The sequence below is a fragment of the Arvicola amphibius genome, chromosome 2, assembly GCF_903992535.2.
Source record: "Arvicola amphibius chromosome 2, mArvAmp1.2, whole genome shotgun sequence".
In the NCBI taxonomy this organism is placed as follows: domain Eukaryota; kingdom Metazoa; phylum Chordata; class Mammalia; order Rodentia; family Cricetidae; genus Arvicola; species Arvicola amphibius.
The window spans coordinates 180,378,786-180,397,118 of record NC_052048.2 but is presented as its reverse complement, the minus strand read 5'-3'; the positions used below and the strand labels follow the sequence as shown (position 1 = coordinate 180,397,118).

General features: G+C 37.3%; 1 protein-coding gene across 1 annotated transcript in view; it reads right to left on the bottom strand.

Moving 5' to 3' along the window:
• The window catches only part of Exoc4 (exocyst complex component 4), a 722,780-nt gene that overhangs the window by 639,968 nt on the left and 64,479 nt on the right, over positions 1–18,333 (bottom strand). Inside the window, exon 5 of the mRNA XM_038318719.1 lies at positions 18,001–18,110. Coding sequence (XP_038174647.1) covers positions 18,001–18,110 — 110 coding nt within the window. The remainder of the gene's footprint in view (positions 1–18,000; positions 18,111–18,333) is intronic.

Here is an 18,333-nt window from a genome sequence, read left to right as displayed (position 1 = left end):
CATAACAGAAACATATATAAATATCCCCTGGGAGGGGGAAATAGACAAGTTCTCCTGAGAAAACTGGAAGCATGAGGGTGGGGTAAGAAAGGAGGGTGGAAGGGGAAGAGGAGGGAAGAAGGGGAGGGGGGTGGAGAACTTGAGGGAACGGGATAATTGAGATGGGGAAGGGCAAGGATGGAGAACAAGGAAAGAAATATTTTGGTTGTGAGAGCCATTATGCGGCTAGCAAGAAACCTGGCACCAGAAGAAATCCCAGGAATCCACAAGGATGACTGCAGCTAAGACCCTAAGCAATAGAGGACAGAGTGCCTGAACTGGCCTTTCCCTGTAGTCAGATTGATGACTATCTTAAATATCACCATAGAACCTTCATCCAGCAACGGATGGAAACAGAGGCAGAGATCCACAGGGCAACACTGGGCTGAGCTTCCAATGTACAGTCAAAGAGTGGGAGGAGTGAGAATATGAGCAAAGAGATCAAGACGATGATGGGGATACCCATTGAAACAGCCTACCTGAGCTAATGGGAGCTCACCAACTCCAGCCAGACACGGAAGGAACCAGCAGAGGACCAAACTAGGCCCTCTGAATGTGGGTGACAGTTGTATGGCTGGGGCACACTGAGGGGTCACTGATAATGGGGCCAGGATTTATCCCTACTGCTTATACTGGCTTTTTGGAACCCATTCTCTTTGGAAAGATACCTTGCTCAGCTTAGATATAGTAGAGAAGGTCTTGATCCTTCCTCAAAACAATGTGGCTTACCCTCTATGAGGAGTAGATGGGGTTTGGGGGGAAAGGTAGAGGAATGGAAGAAGTGGAGGGAGTAGGAACTGAGATTAGTATGTAAAATAAAAAAGATAGGTTTTTAAAAAATAAAATAAAATTTAAAAAATATCAGATCCAGTTTCCACATTAATTCAACAGCATGGCAGGCTAATATAGATCACTGCTTTGATTATTATCTTGAGGGAATCAGAGAAATTTTCTAGTAAATTGAGTTACATAGTAATATACAGCAGTCCCCAATTCAAACTAATTGGTTAATAATGAATGTACAAGCAATTATATAGGACAGATGCAGAGACTATTTTGACCCAACTCTGTTCTTAAATTAAGTACATGCTGTCTAAAATACCATATACGGTATTTCAAGAGAACTCTAAAGAATCAAACCACAGTCTCAACTTCCTACTTATTAGATGTGATAAGTAAAGGCAATAAAAGATGTTATAAAAACAGGTAGGGGCAAAAGTACATAACTACAACAAATAAAAAAGAAATGAAGAAATATATGTAAGACAACATAAACATATGAGAAGAGTTTGAGGAAAAATATAATAGTAAAGAGGTACTGAATAACTACCAAAAAAACCCCTATTTTTTCTTCAAACATGTTTGACTTAACATGGTGACCCACACAAAGTAAGCCCAGCTACTGAGGGGCTGAGGCATAGTGATTCCATTTCAATGTGAGCATGGGCTAGAAAGCAAATTCCAGCCAGTCTAGCATATATGAGACCTTGTTTATAAAAGTGAGTGTGACAGAAACAGATGTGTGTGTGTATGTGTGTGTGTGTGTGTGTGTGTGTGTGTGTGTGTGTGTGTGTTATATCTTACACAGGCCTTTGTTATAATTAATGAAAACCTTCTGACAAGTTATATTATATGCCAAATATCCCTATTGGTCTTTATTCTACAGCCTTTACCCAAACCATCTGATCTTAAAAGGAGGAAATAGCCTCAAACAATAGTTCTTAACCCCTGTGAGTAGATGAGGAGGGTTATCTGATTATCTGAGATCTTTGCCACTACTAAAAACTACATGATAAAGCTGTATTCCAGCTGGAGAGATGGCTCAGCAATCATGGGGACTGGAGTCTGTATTCTAGCATCCATGTAACAACCTAGGATTGTTACCTAAAGCCCTAGGTATCAAAGCCAGACAAAGACAGCACAAGAAAGCTACAAACTAAACCAGTATTTATCATGAACCACATTTCTCAGCTACATATCTATATACCGATAATGGTTCGTTATTCACAGAACTCATTATTATAATGGTAGCATTATACACACTCACCAAATTTAGAAGCAACCCAGGTGCTCACCAACACATGAACAGATTAGCAAAGGGGTGATCTATATAAACAGTGACATGCCACTCCACTTTAGAACTGGGGAAGCCTGACACACTGCAACATGGATGAATCTTGACTCCATCATGCTCACTGAAATAAGACTGCCTGACACAAAAGACAAATACTTGATGATTCCACTTACAATGAGGTACTTAGAAAGGTCAAATTCCTAGAAACAGAGTAGAAGGTTGTTTTTCAGGGGCAAGAGGAAGGAAGGAAAGAGTGGTTACTTCTTAACAGACACTGAGTGTGAGCTTTACAAGATGAAGAGAGCTGTGCAGATGGATGGGGTATTGTCTGCACACACTACGAATGTACTTTTTATACTACTCATCTATACATTTTAAATGACTAAGAATAAGTTTAATGATATGTATATTTTAACATAAAATATGCACTTAAATATGAACCAAAGGATTTTAATAACATCTAAGATATAATTACTTATGCAAGCTCATTATTATGAATAAATCTTCTATATATTTATTCATGTTGTCTTATTAGACTCACTAGGCTCCCAGAAAGTCAGAGAGAGAGAGAGACCATATTCATTGGGCATTCTGTACAAAAGAGTATGTTCAATGATACAGTATTCAATGAGAATGTTTAGCTAGGGGGAGGGGTGGCACACACCTTTAATCCTAGCACTTAGAAGGCAGAGTAAGCTGATCTCAGTGAATTTCGAGGCCAGCCTGGTCTATAAAGTGAGTTCCAGAGAAACTATGCCTTGAAAACCCATATATATGTTTGATACTAATGAAACTTGAAGTAGAACCAGAGACTTGGCTTCAAATGATAAAAACCTGAAGACAAGTTTTTAAAACATCATCAATACTTCCAAATGTAAGGTTTTGAAAAATATACATTTCAGTTCCTGATTTTGTTTTATACATGAATAAGTAGAATACCTCAGGCCACAGAAATAGTCTATATAGCAAATCCAACCCCACAGCAAGGCAAGAAAAGTACTCAACAGCAGGCAGCCACTCAATTCAGCATGGAATAGGAGGAAATGAAGCTGAACTACAAGAAGAGCTTCAGGCAGGTAGAAAAGTAAAGGAAATTTCCCTGTTCAAAATGCTGTTTGTAAGAAATATCCCTATGAGTCACAAATAGGACATGTACAAAGGGTCACCTAGACATCAGTGCTCCCTGCCCAGGGTGACTGATAAGCTAAATACAGTTTAAATCAGTATGTCCTGCAATGATATGGCATAGAGCTAGTCATATGCATATTAATATGAGAACTAGTTCACTAAAAAGCAACACACAGCAAGATTTGAATAATAAAATGCCAAGGTTATAAACAGCACATCTGTTTAAAAACTTAGCCTTTTATTGTCTCCTGAAAACTCCTAGAGCATAAACACTTAAAATATCCAATATTAATTGATTTATATTATCTACTTCACTTACATCAGCTGAAAATTAAGAAATAATGTAAAAGGATAATATAATCAACATGACTAGTCTAATATTCACAAACATCTACATTGTCAGATAACATCACTAAAAAAATGTACAAAAATAATTTAATCTAAATTCAATAAGGCTCATGCAACAATCATAACACACCTGTGAATATTTCCAAACTCTTGATGTCCATATCATTCTCAAGCACTGGAATTGCTATACTGGATATCTAATATATAAACATTAGACATTTTTTTAAATTTATTTTATTTTATGTTCATGGTATTTTGTCTGCATGTAGGTCTGTGTGAGGGTGTCAGGTCCCCTGGAACTGAAGTTACAGACAGTTGTGAGCTGCAATGTGGGTGCTGGGAATTGAACCCAGGTCCTCTGGGAGAGCAGCCAGTGCTCTTCATCTCTTCAACCCCACCCCCCAATATTCAACATTTTAAAGCTAGAAATATATTACTTTCATCTCCAATCTTCTTACCCTTGAATTATATTTTGTTCTAAAAGATCCTAACAACTGAAGATGAATCAGATGTAGTTTTAAGAATCTTCTAACTGATAGGATAATGTAACATACTAAAGAACAGGAATGACTTTTACCTTGTTATTTGTCCTACAATCCTGCTGGCTCCAAGTTTTTATTATTACACACACCGCTTTGTTTATACAGAACAAGGTGGATACAGACAGCAATAGCTGAGGGCAAACATGGAAGAAGGGTATCACCTGACTGAACTGATGAATGGATTAAGGCGAAAACAGCTAAGACCTTTTCAAGCTCCAGACTTCCACATTCACATTAACTATGCATCTCTAGTTACATGGCTTTGAGCTACTTATACATATACCTGTATTACTAATAGCACATAAATTAGCAGATAAGGCCCAGGCATGATGGCACACACCTGAAATAATCATTAAATGAAGACTACCCAGGGGCATACAAAAAGACACTACCCCACAGAAATTGACCAAAAAATAACAAGTAAACAGGATGAATATCTATTTGTGAAGCTAAATACTTTTTGTTTAATAGCTCTGAAAATGAGTATATAGGCCATTGGCCCATGGCTGCTTTCTTTCCTCAATATTTGTCAGATAAAATCAGCAATTTGTACCATGGCTTACCACACATGTCACAAAACTGCAGAAGACAAGACCTTTTAATTCATTGTAGAATATGCCATACTCTATCATTTAACACTACTGTTTCTACATGTTAATTAGAGAATGATACAATGGCAGTGTATACTATAGGAACTCCTGACAGATGTCATTCATTATATTATGCAAACTTACAGAAATTGTGCAAACTTAATATACAGCAAATAATTTCAATCTTTCTAATTTGAATTATATATTATATTCAAACAATATTATCTATGTGTAAGAACCATTTTCCAGTATTGAGCAGAATTCAATATAAAGAGGAGCCTTTGAATCAACAACTAATTTTAAAAAAAGAGGCCATGAATTTGAAAGAGAGAAAGAAGGTAAACAGGAGGGTTAGGAGGGTTGGGAGGGGAGCAGGGAAAGAAGAACTGATGTAATTATATCATCTGAAAAAAAATAAAATAGGAAAATTAAGGGACCTTTGTGAAAGTTGTCAAGCCTAATTAGACCACCAAAGTATCAAACAAATTACCTGTCTACAATGCTACACCAATACACCACAGATGGGAAGCTGGCAATGCTGACAAGATTCTTGAAAACAGTAAGAAAATTACCACTAAAAAATAGTATGTGCCTTAAAAATCACACTATAATTCATATTGCTGAAATATCCAATTTACTTATTACATAATTACATTTAAAATATAATTCCTGAAATTGAAAGGAAATAGTCTGGTTCAAAACAGAGGGTAACATTGCTGAAGACAAGAAATGTGAACAATGAATGGAGCCAGATTGTAGAGTCAGTGATCTCCCGATGGAAAGACAGACAAGAAAGCTAGGATTGGCCCTTCTGTGTTAACAGATACTTACATGCTCCAATGGCCTGAGAAATCCATTCACTATGGGTGTCACAAGCTGAGGAGCAAACCAAGCTCCTACTTTGGCTAGAAGGCTACTGGACCTCCCCAAATTCTCATCCTCCGTTCTTATCTCTGTGGAAATTCTTGGCCAAATATATATCTTAGATATCACTCCTTTCGGCAGTGGAAAATTACTTCTTCCGTGTTTTGTTCTAATTAATGCACCCACTGGTGCAGAAGAGAACAGTAACTGAAGCACTGGTTGCCCCTGGAGTACAGAATCTTGATTAGGGTCTTTCAAATGTTAACTAACTACCCCTGGAGTGTAGATTCCTGATTAAGGTACTTCAAAAATGTTAGCTAAGAACCCCTAAGGTGCAGATTAAATTACCTTAAAGAAACCTACAGACAATAAAACACCCCACTCCAGAAAAGAGGCTGCCAAAAATGAGACCATGTGAGGTAGATAGAACAAGGATATGGATTCACAGAAGAGGACCCCACCCTGCTGACCTGAGGCATGCATTATGTGTACACAGTGTACACACAAGGACTAGTGTGGGTCAAGAAGAGAAGATGGTAAATTTGTTTAAAGCAATGTTAGGAAGTATTTTTAAAACAAAGCAAAACAAAAAAAAAAAAGATCTACTGAATCCTTTTATCATGGAACAGAGCTTGATACCCATTAACTCATTTGGAGCAAGAACCTTTGAACACCCAGAAGTAACAACCACAGAGACTGCTAAAATAAGACTGGCATACAGGCTAAAAGGAAGGGTAAGAACCGATGAATAAAATAACATAGTTCACACTGATGATCAATAAAATGTATTGGATTACAATCCAATGTCGATACTCTGTAAGTTCAGTTATTTGGGTAAACAATGAAGAGTAAGAGCTTAAAGCCATAGAATTCTAGTTTTGATTATTTCTATACTTTTTAGGTGTGTGATCTTACTCAAGTCATTTAATCTGGCAGGATCTCTAGGCTTTCATCTGAAAAGTAGAAATTTTATTACCAATCTTACAGAGTTGTGTATAAATTAAATATTAAATAAAGTACTATGATATCAAAACTCAACAACAAGAAAAGTACTGAAAAGGTATACATTGAAAACTTCCAATTTCATCAATGTGACTTTTAGGTCCCCCATCCCTTAGTATTTTCTCCAAAAACGATACAGGACAATAAGAATAAACAAACCACACAAAATCCATCAATAGGTACATAGACAGAGGACAGATAGATTAGATAGATAGATAGATAGATAGATAGATAGATAGATAGATAGATAGATAGATAGATAGATGATAGATGATACAGAGATAGAGAGAGAGAGAGAGAGAGAGAGAGAGAGATAGATAGATAGATAGATAGATAGATAGATAGATAGATAGATAGATAGATAGATAGATAGATGATAGATATGATAGAAGAAACTGCTCCAAAATCAAAACAATGTAAATAAATATAATGTTCCTAGAAAGTAGCATCTCATGCTCAGCCTGTGTGTGCGTGTGTGTACGTGATAGTGGGGACACAAACTTTCTATGGCAGTGTGGAAGTCAGGAAGCAACTCTGTAGAGTCTGTTATTTCCTCCCACTTTTATATGGGCTCCAGAGAATAAGGTTGCTGGGCTTTCGCCACAGTTGCAAAGCTTTACCTTGTCATAGGCTTTGTAGCTGGCAAAACTAAAGAATAAATAACTATAAAGAAAAGAATTCATGATGTTAAGGCTGATACAAAAATCATTGTAAAGTTATCATCATAAAAGACAACATCTACATGTGATTATAAATACTAAAAACTTACCCAAGTTGATTGGCACATTGCCTATAGAGAAGGGACTTTTAAGACAAGCACAATCCAAAAGAATAGATTTTAAAACATAGCTTTTAAAAGAGGGAAATAAGACAAAGAGGAAGAGAGAAATGCCCTCCTATCTAATGGAAAGTTAAGAAATAATTTTAAAAATTTAATGAGTTCTTATACCAGAGAACCAAAATCCAGCCAATACATAACCTTTCCCCACCACTAAAACCAAATTTTGTTTAAAAAAAAATCCATAAATATGTATGGACTTTGTTAAACTAAAAGAAGAGGAAGCCAATGAACTGAATAGTCTTTAAAGTATTCCTGTAAAAAAAAAAAAAAAAAAAAAACGAGGGTGGGGGGGACATTTGTTCAACTATGTTTATAGCAGGATTATTTGTAATAGCCAGAACCTGGAAACAACCTAGATGCCCTTCAGTGGAAGAATGGATGAAGAAACTGTGGAATATATACATATTAGAGTACTACTCGGCGGTAAAAAAACAATGACATCTTGAATTTTGCATGCAAATGGATGGAAGTAGAAAACACCATCCTGAGTGAGGTAACCCAGGCCCAAAAAGATGAACATGGGATGTACTCACTCATAATTGGTTTCTAGCCATAAATAAAGGACATCGAGTCTATAATTCATAAAAAAAAATCCTAGAGAAGATATATAAGAAGGTGAATCCAAAGAAAAACATATAGTTATCCTCCTGGATATTGGAAGTAGACAAGATTGCCAGACAAAAAATGGGAACTTGGGGGTGGGGTGGGATGGGAGGATGGGGGGATGGGGAGAGAAAAGTGTGAAGTGGAGGATGGGAGGAGCTTGGGGGAATAGGATGGTTGGGATATAGGAAGGGTGGATATGGGAACACGGAATTATATATCTTAATTAAGGGAGCCATTCTAGGGTTGGCAGAGACTTGACTCTAGAGGGGTTCCCAGGTGTCCAGGAAGACGCCCCCAGCTAGTTCCTTGGGCAGCTGAGGAGAGGGTGCCAGAAATGTCCAGATCCTATTGCCATACTCATGAATATCTTGCATATCACCATAGAACCTTCACCTGGCATTGGATGGAGAAAATGACAGAGTCCCACAAAGAAGCACCGGATTGAGCTCCCAGGGTCCTGATGAGAAGCAAAAGGAGGGAGATCATGAGCAAGGAAGTCAGGACCGTGAGGAGTGCGTTTACCCATTGAGACGGTGGGACAGATCTAACGGGAGACCACCAAGTCCAGTTGGAATGGGACTGATGGAACAGGGGACCAAACCGGACTCTCTGAATGTGGCTGACGGTGGAGGAGGACTGAGAAACCAAGGACAGTGGCGATGAGCATGAACTCTACAGCATGGACGGGCTCACTGTGAGCCTTGTCAGTTTGGTTGCTCACCTTCCTGGACTTAGGGGGAGCTGGGAGGACCTTGGACTTAACATAGTGAAGGGAACCCTGATGGCTCTTTGGCTTGGAGAGGGTGGAGTGGGGGTATGGGTGGAAGGGAGGGGAGGGAAGGGGGAGGAGGAGGGGAGGAGATGGAAATTTTTAATAAAAAGAAAGAAAAAAAAGAAAAAAAATCTTAAAAACTAAAAAAAAAAAATCCATAAATATATATGGACTTTGTTAAACTAAAAGAAGAGGAAGCCAATGAACTGAAAAGTCTTTAAAGTATTCCTGTAAAAAAAAAAAAAAAACCGGGGGTGGGGGGGGCCTGATGGAACAATTAATACTGATGTACTATAAAATGGTCAGAAAACCCAAACATTAATAAACATAAAAGAAAAAGCATGAAAACAAGAAAAAAAGGCAACACCCTAGATGTAAACAAGATATTCAAATAAAAATTTGAAGATATGAAAAGCTACCTTTTGCCAGAAATTCAAAATCTAAACTTAGACATGAATAAAATATAGGAAGATGTAAAAAAGGACAAAAGTCAGGGAAAAAGTAAAATGAAAAGACAGTTATCTCATACTTTCTTTACAAGTTTAAAATACCCACAAGAAAATTTAAAGGATATTTCAAAAAATGTAGGAAAAAAGATAAGATTAATAAGATAAAATTAATAAGATTAATAAGATCAAAGAGAAAGTAAATTAAGGGAAAACAAGGCATAGAAAAAATAATATTAACATGAGAAAGACAAATAAATACTAAAATATACGCATATAAAATTACAAACCAAGATTTTACCAGAAACTTTTATTTTTTTAACTTACAAAATAATCTATTGGGAATCTGAGAAAATATATTCAAAATTATCAACTCTAAAATGTGTCTAGGTGAAACTAATAAATGCCTCAAATTAAAAAGAAAATCTAGCAGATTGCATCATCATGATCCTGTAGTCCCAGGAAGTCAGAAGGCTGAGCAGGAGGTGACTTGAGGCCAGCTGCCCAAACTACTATTTTACATTTATTAGATTAAAAAGCATGGCAGATGCTATGTTAGAAAAGCTGTTGGGAAACAAGCCCACCACTGGTGAAGGGAAAGCAGCCTGGCACTGTTCTGCTAAAGGGAATATTACACAGTACAGATGATATGCGTCCTTTACTGGCACCACACACGTTACTCTAAATAGATCAAAACCCTAAGCATAAGATCTAACACAATACAACTCATAGATGAAAACAACAAAACAAAAGCCTCAGAAACATATTTAGCAAGGATTCCCTACATACGACACTAAAAACACAAGCAAAAAAAGGAAAGACAATTATCACTTCACCAAAATGTGAATGAAGACCACAATGAACACAATCAGCATAAAAAGGCAACCTATTTTTAACACATGAGAAAGTACCTGAAATTCATATATCTGGAGAAAAGTTGGTTATCTAAAATAAGAAACACCTACAAGTTGCCAATAAGAGAACAAATAATCCAATTAAAAGTAGGCAAAGGACATGAGTAAACATTTTTCAAAAATGACAAACAAATATGCAACACACACATAAAAAGATGTTCAACATCACTAATCATCAGGGAAATGCAAATTAAAACCTCAGACCAATTAAGATGTCTACTACCAAGAAAGAAAGGAAGGAAGGAAGGAAGGAAGGAAGGAAGGAAGGAAGGAAGGAAGGAAGGAAGGAAGGAAGGAAGGAAGGATAAGTAGGTGTAAAACAGGGAACATTACCACAGGCATCAATGAAATCCAGAAAATAATTATGGAATTTTTTGAAATCCTAAATTTAAAAAGGGAGCTACAGAGAAACCCTGTCTCAACGACCCCCCCAAAATTAGAATAAATAAATAAATACAAGAGGAAGGGCCTAGAAAAAAAAGAATAAATTTCTAGATATATATGACTGGCAAAATAAAGAAAAGAGAAAAAACAACAAGCTGATAACTAACAATGAGATTAAAGTAGTAAGACTTTAAAAAAAGCTCAGAATTCACTGCTCGAGAATGTGAAAGAACTAACATGCATGTTCTTCAAAGTATCCCATTATAAAAATAGAGGAAAGGAATACTCCTGAACTCAGTCTACAAAGTCAGTACTACCCAGACAACAAGACCAGATAGAGAAAAAATAAAAACCAAAAAGTTATAGGCCAATTTCTCTGGTGAACACAGATATAAAATTTCTCAATAAAATTCTCACAAACAAAAAAACCAAGAACACATTCAGAATTATATATTATGACCAAGTTGGTTTTATCCAATGTATGAAAAGATGGTCTTAACATATGTAAACCACTAAGTTTAATACAACACATAAAGAAGTCTAAGGACAGAAATCACATGATTTTCTCAAAACATGCATAAAAGCTTTTGGCAAATTTCAAAATCCCTACATGATAAAAGCCATAAAGAAACTAGGAATAGAAGAAACATACCTCAACACAGCAAAAGCAAGCCATGGCAAACTGATAGCTAACATTCTACTCAGTGGAGAAAAAAATAAAAGCAGGTCCCCTAAAACCAAGAACAAGACAAGGGTGGACATGTCTCCCATGCATTCTCAAATCAGTGCCTGATTTCTTAAGCCAAAGACAGATGAAGGGATACTACAGGAAAGGAAGCAGCAAACTGTCCTACACTTACAAGACCCTAAATTCCACAAGAAAAGTCTCATATCTGATACTTTCAGCAAAGTAAAAGGACACAAAGGAAACAAACAAAATTCAGTACATCATATATACCAATAAAAAACATACTGAAAAAGAAATCAGAAAAGTTTACAATATTCAATAGAGATAGAAAGGAAATGTTAATAAATGTAGCCAAAGAGTTGAAAGATTTCTACGGTGAAGAAAACTTTAAGAAACTGATGAATAGACTATAAGTGGGAAGACATCCCAAGCTTATGTATTGGTAAAATTTATAGTAAAAATGATCATAGTAACAAAAGCAATCTATACATCCAATATAATCTCCATCAAAAAGACCCCCAAATAACTAAAGCAATTTAAGGAGGGAGGATACTGGAAATATCACAATACCTGAATTCAATGTACACTACAGAGCAGCAGTGACAGAAACAGGGTGACAGTGGCACAAAGCACACACAATGAAACAGAACAGAGGGTCCAGAAATAAACCCATGTATCTGCAGTCATGAAAGCCGTCAGACTAAAGTACTCATCAACAAACCGCAAAAATGTGGTACACGTTGTTCCACAGTGAAGGTGTGTTCTGCCCTAAAGGGAAATGGATGGAAGGGGACATAATCATATTACATTTAAAAAAGGCAAACTCAGAAACACAAATACCACAAGTTTTCTCTCCTACGTGTATTTTAAAATATGTGTATAAGATATGAAAGTGGTAGGGACTAGTTTTTCTTCCAATCTTTCTAATTCTCTAGATGAATCATTATATCTAAATAAGACATTAGTTTTCCCATGAGAAGACAGAGGCTTGCAAAATGCATCTCCTGCACAAGAATGAAACCAGCATGAGGCCAAGTTCCAACCATGTAACTCTGAATGTGACTGGACTAAGCATTAGATCTCAGTGGATCACTTTATATATCTGTAAAACAATTTTTGAAATAATAACTAATTAACTAATGTTTTTCTACTTATTAGCATGAGATTTCCCTTAAGGAAAGGCATGCTCATCTTTTGTCTTTATGCTACTAGCTTGTTTTATTGATTAACATAAATAACCAGTCTTTTAGGCATAAACTTCTTTCTTTCAGTTCTCCATAATCTACCCTGTTCTTTATTATACCATTTATGATTATTATGTAGTAGGAAAGCAATGCAAATTCCTACTTGCTTCTGCCAACCTGTGCCTCAATTTTGCAATTTGTGAGTACCTTAGTTAGACAGCACATACACACATGTAATTCCAAATAACTTTTCTTAAATATGCTTAAGCATAGTGAATATAAAGATGACAATCATAATGGTAACAACAACAACTTCCCTAAAAAGACCTCATAGCACTGTGGTATCCACTGAACAAAATGCAGTTTGCAAAACATCACTTACAAACTAGCATAGAAAACTTCTCAGAGAAAAGTCACAATTGTGCCTCTAAATAAGCCATCTGAAAATGACGCATTCACAAGCAATCAGAATTCTCATTTAATTAATAATAACCTGAACATTCTCAGGAATCACCTTCAACCTTAATTTATGGCACCCCAATGGGAAATCCGTTCTGCCTGGGGATTCCCTACTGAAACTTCCTCTATAAAAGTGTCAATTCTAATGGATTACACCCCCCATCCCACTGTTTCACAATATGAGAGGGAGCTTTAAGAGCCTATGTTAAATTCCCTGCTGAAAATGTCTATTACTTTCTCAGCTGACTTCCCGAGAACTCCACAAATAGACGCTAAAGACTTGCTGTTCAGTACCAAGAATTAGACAAAATTTCTGCCCTTTATTACTTATTATGTCCCCAAGCTCTTATGTATCTTAGTAACATTTTATGTATTCTCTCCATAATGTACATCTTCTTCACTTGTACAATCTCTTTTAATGATATGATTCAGATTACTAGAGTCCTAAAGACTAGAATGGTAATGACTTAAAAATATTTCACCATATAATTCCAAAAACGTCAAATTTTTCACACATTGGCTTCTAAAGATAACTTAAGACAGAAAAATCAGCTCTGCAAAGTATGGTGAGTAGAATGAAGAATCCCCAAAATATCCATGCCTAAGCCGCAAGGCCTGTGAACAGGTCACCTTACACGGTAAAGTAGACTCTCAGACAGATAGCATAAAAGTTAAAGACTTTGAGATATCGAGATTAGCCTGAAGTACTCAGCTGGGCAAGACCTATCACAGGAGTCCTTAAAAATGAAGGAAGAAGGCAGACATGTGGGTCAGAGAAATATAATGTTTGGACCATTGGGCTTTAGAGCAACAAGAAAGAGGCCACATAGGGTAACAGCCTCTAGAAGCTGATAAAAGACAGGAAAGAGAGTTTCCAGACCTTCAATAAGAGACATGGCCCTGCAAATACTTTCATTTGGTCCCAATGAGACATATGTTACATTTTGTTTTTCCTAGGGCTGGCCACGAACTGTCTATGTACCAGGGCTGATCTTAAACTCCTGATCCTCCTGCTTCTACCTCCTGAGCGCTGGGATTTACCATGATAGCCAACTTCATGATAGAATATGTGTGTGTGTGCGTGTGTGTGTGTGTGTGTGTGTGTGTGTGTGTACGCGCACGCACACGCGTGCACATACAGAGGGTAGAATTCAACATCACATGTCATCTGTGAGTTGCCACCCTTATTTTTTTAAGGCAGAGTCTCACTAAATCTGGAGCTTGCTATTTTTTGGTTGGACTTGCTAGCCAGTAGGCCCCTACCATCTAACTGTCTCCATACCCCCTTCCTCCCACTCTGGAAATACAGGCACACACTGCTCTACCCAGCTTTTATTTATTTATTCATTCATTCATTCATTCATCTGTTTTTGGTTTTTCAAAACACGGTTTCTCTGTGTAGCCCTGGCTATCCTAGAACTCACAGAGATTCACCTACCTCTGCCTCCTGAGTTCTGGGATTAAAGGTGTGCACTAGCACACCCAGCTACTATACCCAGTTTTTAGATGGGTTTTCAGGATCCAAACTCAGACCTTCATGCTTCTACGGTAAGCACTTTACCTGCTGAGCCATATTATTATCTCCTCATTTTAAATTTCTAACCTAAAAAATTTTAAGATAATAAATTTGTTTTAGGTAAACTATGTTTATGAACAGAAAACAAGCACACATTACAGAGCTTATTTATCTGCAACAATAGCAAACTGATTTAAAAACATATTCTAGAACTTAGCTCCAGAATCGAATTCAGATGCTTCTTAATCAGCTGGGCAAAATAAAGCTGATTATTAACTTTTCTGTGCCTCATTTTTTTGTATGTAAATGAAGCTGCTCATGATACTCATCTTAGTTAATTCAAACAAAACACTTCAAACATTGCTTCCCACCTAGGAGGCAACAGACACTTCTTAGCTTTGACAATTACTAATAAGAATCAATATTATAACTTTACCTTTCTTTTCATTCACACCCAGGAAAGTCAACAGCATCCAAATTTTTGTCCAGGAAATAAGCCCTTCTAAAAAGAAAGACTTGTACACATCTCTAAATGTGGTCTCCTCAATAGTCCTGGCTACACTTAAGCTAGCAAAAGATTCTTCCAGAGTTTTCTAATAACAACAAAAGTCAATGTGGGAACATGAATGACACTGTTAATTCCAGGACCTGACAGAATGTAGTGTCCATCAAAAAGTAAAAGCTGTGTATTAAAAATAATAAATATAACAAGCTATAATGGGTACTTTCAGCTTATTTGAAATGTATATAGCACTTTTATTTTACAAAGCTGATCTACAATTTATAAATAAATAAAATTTTATTTCAATTGGACAATGACTCAGCAACATTGACATAAATTAATATAACCAAGCTAAGCAGGATGGTTTACTTAAAAATTATAAAGATAAAATAATTGGCAGTTTCAAAAAAGGTAAGTAAAATATGAACCAAAACTAAACGTGTCTATTTGATTTTATACTGTGGACTCTACAATCCCTCACAGAAGTACCAAAAAGCTCAAAGAAAAGAAGCACTGTATCAGAATGACAACAGGAAAAAGCCTCTCAAACTGTATGACGAGGACTGGGTGCACACCTCTGTGCAGTGTAACCATAACAACTAGTGCATGAGATTTAGGAAGAACTGGAAACTAAATAAAATAACAAAAGAAAAAAATAGTTTGTTATGGTTCTCTATGGCAAAAATAACAAACACCAAGATGACAAATCTAAATAACTCTAATTTAAAGAGATTGTTTTCAGTGAAGCATCTCCTAGTAAGTTACTTTCAATTAGTTAAAATGATTAGTGGAATCCCAATTTTTTTTAGTCTTTCTTCTTTTACATTATTTCAAAGTGCTATACGGCTACAGTGCTACAGCTAATAAAAATGCTTACCTTTTTTTTTTATACTAGAACTAGAGGCAAAAACCTTTAATCCCAGCTACGTGGGGGAAAGGGGAAAATGAGGCAAGAGGTACAGAAAAGCAATCAGTCTGGGCTGCAGAATGAGTTGAAGGTCTGTCTACCCGACTTAGCAAGCCCTTGTCTCAGAAATAAAAAGTAAACCAGGTGGTGGTGGCGCACACATTTAATCCCAGCACTTGAAACAGAGGCAGGCAGATCTCTGTGAGTTCCAGGACTGGCTCCATAGCTACTGAGAAACTCTGTCTCCAAAAAAAAAAAAAAAAAAAAAAACACCCGGAAAAGAAAAGAAAGAGAAGTTAAGACAGTGGTGGGGATATGGATGGAGTGCTTCTCTGGCATGGGGCAGAGAGTCCTCAACAACAATGAACTAATGTGTATCCAAGGTAACAAGAAGTGTCTTTTAAAGACTTTACGGAATTTGGCTGCCACCTGAAGGTACCTGCAAAGTCCATAGAAAGCATCCACTCCTCTTGTACCCAGCCCAAAGGTATGAAGGCACAGAAAACCTGTGCAGTGCTCCCAAGACTCTGTGACCCAGCTGAACTCTGCAAAAGGGTCAAGTTTGAGCCATTCCAGAAGAATTCCATAAAACTTTATATCAGAATCAAAGGAAGTCTTCCCACAGCTAATCTTAAACATACCATACAATGAAATGATACTGACACACTCTCATCTATTCAAGTTACTTAGTGCACACTTCCTCAAGATGTGCTAAGTCTATGCACACAGGCACGGGAACATTTGGAAATTGTGAAGCCACTGGAAGATGTAGAAGGAGCCAGGTCACAAGGCAGGAGTCGTCTAGTCAAAAGCTCTTGAGAACTAGGGAGTAAATGGAACACATCAAACAATGGAGTAAAATCCCACAGGGAGGCAGACAGGAGCCACCTCAAGGGACAAATGGAAAACAAACATTGAGCCCCTAATTTGATACTTGTTAAAAAAAAAATACATTCAGTATTTTTGTCACAAGACACCAGATTAGGCCACAAGTCCGAAGGCTTACACAGTCAGCATGAGCGGCCCCTTCACAGAAGTCAAGCTAAAGTTAGTGGGATTCAAATGGACACAGATGGCAATGGTGGGAGAGGCTACCATCAGAGACTAAACCTTCTAATGGCTAAAAATTCCACGATGTGGGTGAGAGGTTCCTCCGCAGAAACTTGAAGGCTACAACGACTGACTGCAGCCTGCAGCAGGGCATCTCCACCTCCTATCGTGCTTTCCCTTTGGCTGCCTCGATCTAGGAGCCACACTCCGCTCAGCTCTGTGTGTGAACATGTGGAAGATTTGATGCCCAGGACTACATTTCACATTGTTTGACCTATGAGCTCCTGAAGCTAGTGTGTGTTTAACCTGACTTTCTGCTACCTAGGCATTTCATGCACTTAACATCCCTCAGCCTTACATAAAGCCTGGTGTCTGTGCAAGTCAGCACCATCACCAGGCACAGCAGCACATACTTAAACAGCCGCCCTTGGGAAGCTAATATAGAAGGATTCTAAATTTGAGTCCAGCTTGGACTACACACAAAAATCCTGCCTAAAATAAAGACACAACAAAAACAGAAAGAAAATAGTTAGCAACAGAAGGAGGGCTGAGCAGTGGATTAAATAACTATCTCTAAGTCTGCAAAATCAGACTTTCTGTAACAGAAAGGAAACATCTTTGAAACTGTGCCCGTGGACATGTACAAATGGACAATTACCAAACTTTATTCTATCCTTGAAAAATCAACAAAAAGCCTGATGCTTCCTTTGTTCAAGCAAGCAGCCTGATCACCTCTGATCCAATTTACTTCTCTTTGGCTCATGTTGGTCAGACTGAATTCAAGTTTAAAGGAAGCTTGTCTATCTTATTCATAATATACGGCTTGGTCTCATTTCTATTTTTCTGCCAGCTGATATCAACAGAAGCAATAGAGATTATAACAAAAGAAAAGCACACCTTTTACCAAAGAGCATTCAATTGCAAGTTTAGAAAACTGAACAGTACCACTGAAATAAAATGCACTGATAGTTGGAATCTGCAGGCAGGTCAGTTAGCTGCCAGTTTTCAGCCTCTATAATGCAACAGGTCCAGCCAATGGTTTGCTATTTATTTACCATGAGGGTCCCGAAGAGCAGGCATATCACAGGCTCCCAAAAGGCTTTCTAGTATACCAATACTGCAGCATATAATAAAAATAACTTACCACTTGAGCTGCCAGCAGTAGAATATTGAGTGGCATCAAGGAATTTGCGTGGAGTAGAGATGTTTGTAACATCAATCAGAGGACCAGGAGAGGCATCTTTGCCATGAGAACTGTGGGTAAAGCAAGCAGTAGTTATCATTTTCTCAAAAACCATCTAAAGTCCCATTTAGTGCCCAACTCTCTACACTGTGACTTCTAACACCTTACATGTACATTGCCAATGCAGCAGCGGCCACAGTTGGAGGTTTAAGAGTCCCAAGTGTTTAACACAAATAGTTAACAAATAGTTAATACAATAAAATGATGCCAAGCAACTATCCTAACCTCCTTTGT